The sequence below is a fragment of the Pinus tabuliformis genome, chromosome 9 (genome assembly GCF_031772625.1).
Source record: "Pinus tabuliformis cultivar Carrire ecotype Pingquan chromosome 9, CPIR1, whole genome shotgun sequence".
Classification (NCBI taxonomy): domain Eukaryota; kingdom Viridiplantae; phylum Streptophyta; class Pinopsida; order Pinales; family Pinaceae; genus Pinus; species Pinus tabuliformis.
Window position 1 is genome coordinate 785,067,795 of NC_142307.1, and position 9,336 is coordinate 785,077,130.

General features: G+C 41.8%; 1 protein-coding gene across 1 annotated transcript; it reads left to right on the top strand.

Moving 5' to 3' along the window:
- The first annotated feature begins 2,177 nt into the window (after positions 1-2,177).
- LOC149151080 (uncharacterized) lies at positions 2,178-5,920 on the top strand. Its single transcript, XM_089443053.1, has 2 exons — positions 2,178-2,800; positions 3,262-5,920. Exons 1-2 carry the CDS (start codon positions 2,178-2,180, stop codon positions 5,918-5,920), a joined length of 3,282 nt encoding a protein of 1,093 aa, XP_089299179.1.
- The last annotated feature ends 3,416 nt before the right edge of the window (positions 5,921-9,336 follow it).

Below are 9,336 nucleotides of genomic sequence, written 5' to 3' on the forward strand. Positions count from 1 at the left end.
TGTCAATGCAAAGGCATCATTTTGCCTCTTCACTTCCAGATCTAAAAAGATCTCAAACATCTCATGTTGTCGCTTTGACCTTCTTAACGTTTTGGTTTTTCCCATTTGTTGAGTGTTGGCTCACTACACTCAACAAGCCAATCAAACTTCAAATGCAGAAACCACGCCTCCACAGTGACTTCTTTGCTTCTTATTTCCACAAAATACATAGGCTACATTTACACAAAACCTTTCACAAATCTCTGTTCCATTGTTTTAAAAACAATTTAATGCTCATAACCCATTTGAATAATGTTGCATTGTTCTCTTGAGAAGAAAATGTATGATCACGGACTGAGACGGGCGAATGGAAACTAGGCGATCGGCGGGCTAGGGTTTGCAGGTGGAATAGCAGGGAGGGCTGGAAGAAGCGAGCGCAGGGGAAAAGAGCAGGGGAAGTCGGGGTGGAGCGGAGGGAATAACAAGAAACCCTCGCACAGGAGCGGAAGTTTCTCAAGCAGTTGGTGCTGAGGGCAAAAATGGAAAACCGGCAAGGGAGGGAGAGATCCCCTCCTATAAAAACATAGTTGCAGGAGAGGCAAGCGACAGCGGCATCCAGAATGAGGCCAGGGAGAATAATAAAGAAGCACCAGTGATGGGCAAGTTGTGGCAGATGAAGACCGGAGGAAAGTGCTTACCTAGGGCACAGAAAAAACCCAGATACGTAATACCCAACAACAAGTTGGAGGAGTACAACAGTTATATGAAAGATCATGCACTGATCTACAAGTTCGTAGGGTATTGGCCTACTGAAAAAGAACTATACAGGTGGATTTACCAAAGGTGGAGGCCAAAAGGGCACATAGAGTTGAAACTGGGAGCAAAAGGGTTTTTTACAGCAATATTTGCGAATCTGGGGGATAAAGAAAGGGTTTTTGAGGAAGGGCCATATTTCATGAACAACGCAGGACTGTTCATGAAATACTGGGAAGAAAGATATAACCCTGACAATGAAAAGATGCTGGAAGCCCCGATCTGGGTCAGATTGTTTGGATTACCAGTGGAATTTTGGGATCCTGAGATTATGGAAGGGATAGGTAACACGATCGGTGCCTTTGTCAAGGTAGCGGAAGCAACGAAGAAAGGCAAGTATACATCTTACGCAAGATTGTGTGTATACATGAATATAGCTGAACCTCTGCCGGAATACATAGAACTGGAATACCACGATGAAGTTTGGCAACAGCCATTAGATTATGAGCATATCCCCTTCAGATGCAGAAGATGTCATGAGTATGGTCACCTATATAGACAATGCCCTTTAAACAAGGAGGAAGAATACACAAGGAAAAAAGAAGAACAGCAAAGGGAAGCAGAGAGAACCGAGGAGACAGACAAGGGTTTCCAACAGGTTACCAGAAAGAAGAAAGCAGGTAAAGAAGGACTAAGAGCGCAGACACAAACGAAATCACTGAGCATTGAAAGTCAGAACAAGTTCAAAATCCTCCAGGAAAACAGTGAAGAGGGTGAGGACAAAGTGGTAGAGGAAGAAGATCCAGAAAATGAACCCATGGAAATAATCAAGGAAACCAGAGAAAAAGACACAGGGGAAAGAGTAATGAATGAAGGGGAAACAGCTAAAAAGATAGAAATACCAACCAACCATACCAAATGGAGACGGAAAGTCAGAAGGAAAACGAGGCAGAGGAAGAAAGAATTATGAGGCAATTAATTCAGGAATGGAAAAACTTGGACGAAAGATTCATACCAGACAGCCAAAAACAATTATATAAGGAGGCTTTTCAAAAATATAAAGAAAGGAATGGGGAGAATATGGATAAACAGGATACCACATCAGGAGAACAGGAAAAAGGTCAGATTGGAATAGGCGGGGCTGGCAAAAGCAGCAGGAAAAGAGGGAGGAAAACAATGAATGAAACGATCCAAACAGTTGGCGAAATATTGATAAATTCAGGTAAAGTGATACCTCTGTCAGAGGTATTTTTCCACTCCTCCAAGAGTTTAAAATGATTATTATCAGCTGGAATATTAGGGGTCTGAATAGTAAGGGTAAGCAGAGATATATGAAAGAGAAACTAAAAAAAGACAGGCCAAGTATCATGATCCTACAAGAGACAAAGATCACCATGCAGCAGATGGAAGGAATAATCAAAAATAGTAAACTCCAATACGAAGTCATGGGACAGGATGCAATCGGTTCAGCGGGAGGCATTGCAATATTGTGGAACCCAAACGAGATAATTTTTGAGAGTTGGACCAGCATGACCAGAATCCTTACAGGCACAGGAAGAATAGCGGGGACGAAGGAAAGGGTCATCATCTCAGGGGTGTATGGTCCTCATACTCCGGGAGACAGAGAAAATTTCATTAAAAATTTGCAAGCAACTCGAAGACTACATCCGGAGACAGCATGGATTGTAGGAGGAGATTTCAATGTAATCCGGTCCCTAAAAGAGAAAAAGGGAGGTATAAGGAAAACAGACCAATATATGGAAATGTTCAATGATATGATAGATGGTCTGAGGCTGGTTGATTTACCAACTATCAACGGAGTCTACACATGGAACAATAGGAGAGGGGGAAAGAATCAGATAGCATCCAGATTAGATCGGTTCTTAGTATCAGAAACAATTATGAACAGAGATGTATTCATAGAAGCAAAGATCATGCCATCTCTTGGCTCTGATCACTGGCCGATTAGACTGGAAGTGGATATTAAGGCTAATCTTGGCAAGAAGCCCTTCAGATTTGAAGCCTTTTGGCTTAGACACCCGGAATTCATCAAAAAAATGGAAGAATGGTGGACGCAAAGCACAGTACAGGGAAAAGGAAAAATGCATACCTTCCAACTTAAACTTAAGGAGCTAAAAGGAAGGATAAAGAAATGGAACAAGGAAGAATTTGGAAATATCATGGAGGAAAAACAGAAGCTGGAAGAAGAAATGGAAGCTTTGCAACAAAGGATAATAAATGAAGGAGAACAGAGGAAAGCAGCAGAAAAGAAGGGATAATTTTAGGAAAACTGGAGGAGAGGAGAAAGCAGGAAGAAGTCTTATGGAGACAGAAATCTAGAATAAAATGGCTCAGGGAGGGGGAAAGGAACACTAGATTTTTTCATCAAGCAATGATACAACACAGGCAAAGGAACAGAATATTTTCTATCAAAAACGAGAGTGGAGAGAGGATTGTTGATCAGGAAGGGATTGAAAAAGTGTTGATGGAATATCACAAAGGAATATTGACTGAACCTCACATGGACAGGTCTGAAGCTATAAAGGAAGTTTGCACGGCCATTCCCAGGGTTGTAACTGAAGACCAGAATAGAGCCCTAATGAGAGCAGCTAGTTTGGAAGAGGTGGAGGAAGTGGTGATGAGCATGAAGAAGGGAACAGCGCCAGGACCGGACGGCTTTACGGTCGATTTCTATCAAGCGGGCTGGCACTTTATGGGAAGGGAGATTCTGGAATTGATAGAAGAATCTCGTATAAACCAAAAGGTATGGCCAGCACTTAACTCCACTTTTTTCACTTTGATTCCTAAAAATGATAATTCAGAGGATGCTAAGGGATTTAGACCCATTGCCCTATGTAATGTTATCTACAAAATAATTGCATCTCTGATGGCCAAAAGACTGAAACCCCTGTTAGACAGTCTGATATCCCCTGAACAAACCGGTTTCGTAGAAGGTAGACAAATTCTAGATGGTCTAGTGGTTACTCAAGAAGTAATTCATTCTCTGAAGGCAAAGAAGCAAAAAGGAATGATGATTAAATTAGACTTGTCGAAAGCTTATGATAGAATCAATTGGCAATACTTGGAAGAAATTTTGGGAAGTTTCGGTTTTGGTAATAGGTGGATAAAGTGGGTTCACAGTCTTATATCAACTCCAAACTTTTCAATATTAGTCAATGGAACTCCCTCGAAAACCTTTAAGGCATCTAGAGGAATAAGACAAGGCGATCCCCTATCTCCTTTCCTATTTATTCTTGCAGCAGAAGGTCTGGGCAGGTATCTTAAAAAAGAAAGAGCAGCAAATAAAATCAAAGGGCTAAGACTATGGGGTAATGAATTGCCAATAACCCATCAGCAATTCGTTGATGATATCATGTTATTTGGGGAGACAACCATAAAAGAAGTGAGAAATCTGAAGAAGGTTTTGGACCTATTTGCGGAAGCATCTGGGATGGAAATCAATAAGGAAAAATCTTGCACCTTTATATTCAATACCATAGAGTCAGTTAAAAGCCACTTGACCAGGATGCTAGGTTTTAAGCAAGGGGAACTCCCAACGAAATACTTGGGAAACGTATTGGATTTCAACTCTAAAAGACAGAAAAACTGGCAAGGAGTCCTAGAGAAATTAAAAAACAGAGTGGCTAACTGGGCCTTCAGAACCTTAAACATTGCTGGAAGGATTGTTTTAGTGAAATCAGTGTTGCAGGCAATCCCCATATATCCACTATCGATTATGGCAGTGCCTCAAGGGGTTTGCACCAAGATCAGAGAAATCCTGAGGAAGTTCATTTGGGGAGGTTCGTCCCAACAGAAGAAGTGGGCCTTAGTATCATGGAAACATCTGACGAAACGAAAGGAGGAGGGAGGCTTGGGTCTGCGCGATCCGGATAAACTCAACAAGGTGCTCGGTGCAAAACTTTGGTGGCGATGGCTGAGAGGGGGCAATGACCTATGGAAGCAACTATGGAGGCACAAGTACAATATGCCAGATACTACGGAGGATATTTACCGGATGCAGGAAACTCCGAAGGGTTCAGCAATCTGGGATCTAGCCCGTCAAAATCGAGATATAGTAGAAAAGAACGTTTTCTGGGAAATTCGAGGAGGAGGGGAGGCCAAATTCTGGGACGAGAAATGGCAACAAAGGGGGAAAATGAGCAGAATACAAAAAATCCAGAACATACAGGAAAAAATAGGAGACAACCATATATACGTCAAAGATTATTGGAAAGAAGACGAATTGGATGGAATATGGCGGAAATGGACAACACCAGAGGAATGGGGCATCGAGATAGATCAAGAACAACAGGAAGCGTTCATGGAAGAGGTAGAGTCCAGGAAAGTAAAAGCGCGAACGGGTAGGGATATCCTCAGATGGGGGAAGTCAATGAAAGGATCCTTTACGGTCAAGGAGGCATACTATCTGGCAGACCAACAGGGAACCACTGAAGAAAACCAAGACTGGAAGGTCATCTGGGGTAAAAACTGGTGGCCGAAAATTACCCTATTCGCATGGCTAGTAGCTAAGGACAAGATCCTGACGTGGGATAAACTTCAAAAGAAAGGTTTCAGTGGGCCTTCAAAATGTTATTTGTGCAATAAGGAAGCGGAAACTCAAGATCATCTACTAATCAAGTATGTATATGCCAGGAACCTATGGATGGAAACCGGGAAACTATTCCAGAAACCTGAGAGGTCTCCGAGAGAAACAAATGAAGTGATTTTCCACTGGCAGAAAGAAAAATTTCAATGTAAAGTAGTCCGAAAGGCCTGGGATCTCATTGCCGGTTTTGTGATTTGGATGGTATGGAAAGAAAGGAACCGCAGAGTTTTCCAAGACAAATCTAAAAACACGGTAACAATATGGAACAGAGTAGTGAACTTAACTAGAGAATCAATTCTGGTAGAGAAGTGGGATGCGGAAGACTGGAAAGTAGATCAGGGAGAGGAGCAAATTCTAAAGAACCTAAATTTGAAATATGAAATGGTGCATAACAAAAAAATTGATAGACTTAGTACGAGACCTCAAAGCTATGACAAGTTTGCATACCCCAAAGACAACTTTACGAAGTTAAACTTTGACGGGGCATCGAAGGGGAACCCAGGTAATGCCGGATTCGGAGGAATCTTCGAGACAGTCAGGGAAACACCAGATGGATCTATGCAGAGTGGGGCGGCGAGATGACAAATAATGAGGCCGAATTATGGGCGATTCACCAAGGTTTGAGAATTGCGATTCGAAACGGCTATAGAAACCTGGAAATAGAAGGAGATTCTCAGATAGCAATTGAAATCCTAAAGAAACTGAATAATGGAAGAACTGGGAGCAGGTCACCAATAGTTGGCGAACGGCAGGGATCGTTCAAGAAATAGCAGATCTTCTAAAAAGAATTGACTATAAAATCTTTAATCATGTGAAAAGGAATGGAAACCGAGCGGCAGATTTCCTTGCGAATTGGGGTTGCAAGGGTCGAAACGGCAAGATTGACAATCAGTGGAGAACGTTGCGGCCCAACAGAGAGTGGGAGGAATTGGCCGGTATTATTAATTATGACCATGAACAAGCAACGAATGAAAATAATGAGCAAGCAGCAAACGAGAATCATAGCATTCGTGCGACGGGCAGGTGAGATGGATCGGCAAGCCCAGAAATTTAATGAATGTCAGACAAGGCGGGGAAATGATATAATGGACAGGCATGCTGCAGTACAGCAGAAGTGTGCGACGACAGGAATGAAGCAACCACCACACAGCAAGATAATAAACGCAAGTGATCGGAGAGGAGGAAAAAGAGGTATGTCAGAATCCATAAATGGAAATGAGGGAAGACGGATAATTGATAGGAAAGGCAGAGGGCAAAGCAATAGGTGGCAGCGAAAGGCCAAGTTGACAGGTAAGCGGATTAGAGTAAGGAAGATTATAAATGGGCGGCAACAAAGGATTCGACAACGAGAAAATTGCTTAGGAACTCAGAGAGTGAGGAGAGGAAAGGTGGTGGAGAACTGTTACAGAGCGAAGTTGCGCCGAAAACTCACTGAGGTCGCCATGGAAACCAGGAAGAGAGCAAGGGTAGTAGAAGAAATGGAAGCCGAGGTACGCAGAGACAGGGACAGAAAAGGCAAGGCGGTAGCGAAGGAAGAGACAGTTGAGGAGATATATGAAATTTACGATGATTCTGAGGAGGAAGAGGACCGGCAAGATCAGTGCAGGCGGGGTAAGGAGCGAAGCAGAAATTAGAAGGTTGGAGACCCAGCAAACCAGTGACGAGCAGCTAGGACAGCGGGGAGGAAAGGTAAGGCAGAGCGGCAGACAGAGGGGAAGAAGAGGTGCGGGAAGCGGGATGGAACCGAGCAGCATGAGAGGCAGAGGAACGAGCAGATACCGAGGAGAAAGGGGAGGACGACAAGGGAAGAGGGGGAGACCGGGCAAAAAGACAAGCCAGTCGTTGGATAGGAAAATTCAGCAAGCAGAGAAGGCATATAACCAGAACACGAACCCAAGAATTAGAAGAATTATCCAGAATATGGAGGAAGACGCCATACAAGCTCAGTCCGACTCCGAGATGGAGGATTGGGAGTTCCTACTCCACGACCCTGGTAACACTAGGGGTAGAATGTCTTTATTTAAACAGTCCTTACATATATACTGGGTGATGAAAAGATTGCTGGCTAAAGCTCTGGAGCAAGCTGCAACAGAGATGGCTGAACTAGCGCAAGGAGTTCCCAACCTGAGGAGGGAGCTCAGAATTATTCAGATTACCTTGGAGATGCAGGAAAAGAAGCTTGAGGAGATCCAGCAATTGATAAGGGAAGGAAATCAGAATGCAAACAAGGAGACTACCCAGCGACCAGAGGCAGAAGCTGATTAATTATAGATATGTATTAATTTTGATGAAACTGCATAGTATAGATAATTTCAGTTTGTTTCAAATATTAGAAGTAGAAAATCGTTATATGCATGCAAGTAGGATTAGAAACCTGAAAGACTGTTTAGTGTATTTAGCCTGGATAATCAGACTATGGATCTTTTATTTTTGGTCGGCTATTAAGAACTTTAGGTGGCTTAAATACTCGGTTTCCCCAAGAGGGCGAGTTGAAGGCAACCTTACTTTTGATGTTTATTTTGATTTGAAGTAATAGAAAAAAAAAGAGCAACACCATAGCTTACAAAAAAAAAAATGTTGCATTGTTCTCTTAATAAGCCCATTTTAAGACTTTGAACATCTTCCTTTTTTAAACCATACATGAAGAAATTCATTTTTATTTTAAATAACCTTTTTTTCAAAAAAAACACTTTTCAACTCACCCATACCTCATAATCTCACGAGGGCATATCATAAGGTACTTAAAATCCTTTAAAAAATAAAGTCTTTCATGATATAAAACAAAGCCTTGTTTGTTTGAATACGAAGCTACGTGAACTTTTTGAAATGAAGCGCCTAAAAAAAATGAATAGAGATACCTCGTGACCTCTTAAAAAACTTGAATCTCGTGCTCAACACAACACAATCACATAATCGTGAAGCTCGTTTGACTTTTGCCACAGATTTCAACCTTGGGGAATGCGACAAGATATAAAGCTTTCAACGAAGACAGATTTTTCGCATAGAGCACGGAGCATGACAAGGGATTGAAAAATACGAGGCACTCGTACCTTAAAAAAATGCTCTTACCTTTTTAAAATGTCGCTTCAACCTTTGTCGTGGGCGCAGCACCAAAGGGATCTGTTGCGCGCAAGTGTGCATAGTTCTTCAAATGCATAGGGTGCGAAAAAATTAAGAACTCAACAAATCGTAAGTCTACAACTTTGTCCGTAATTTCTTCTTGGCTGAGCTATGAATACTACACCCTTACCTCTTTTAACACTGTGCAATTGCTCTTTTTTCCTCGGCTTTCACATTTTTTCTTTTATCCCAAATTATTTGAAACACTACTCTCTCTGGAGTCTTATGCGACCTAGTGCTCTAATACCATGACAAAAATTGAAGAGAACAAAAACGATGGAGCAAAGGACTTTTCTTCTTAGTATTACAAATCACTTAAATAAGATTACATTGGAAACATCACTAATAAATGACTGGAGTGAAACTCGACTTAAACTGGACTAAGTGAAACTGAACTAGGACACTTGGAGGGATGGTTTTGACACCTAACAGGTGGTTGGAATTAGATTCTCCAAGAGAGCACACGTGAAAGCGGGCATGAGAGGTTGTAAGCCATAAGTCTTTATCTCGATTATAAAATTGCAGTGTTGTCTTGTAAGTGTATATCTGCACAGAAAAGAGAACTGATCTAGTGATGTAGTGTGTTAATTAAGGTTGCCATTGATGTCAATATGGAATTGGACAATATGGAAAATATTTTTGAGATGCCTAGTTCTAGATGATGATGTCATGACTGTTGTTTGACAAGGATGCCATTCATTAATATGTCAAACCACTAATTAAATAGTCTTAAGAAGTGCCAAGTCCTAAATGCCAATCACATGCTTTATTTGATGATCTATACTTAACCTTGATGACATATGGAGGACTACACTTGATGATGACCCACACTTGATGATGGCACTTGATTGAGGTATTGATTACATGGTTGGAAGACT

Bases quoted from the DNA above. Each gene is read 5' to 3' on its own strand.
- LOC149151080 (XM_089443053.1), top strand. From the start codon at position 2,178: ATGGGACAGGATGCAATCGGTTCAGCGGGAGGCATTGCAATATTGTGG. The intron at 2,801-3,261 runs GTGGACGCAAAG...TCACATGGACAG, and splicing joins ATCAAAAAAATGGAAGAATG to GTCTGAAGCTATAAAGGAAG.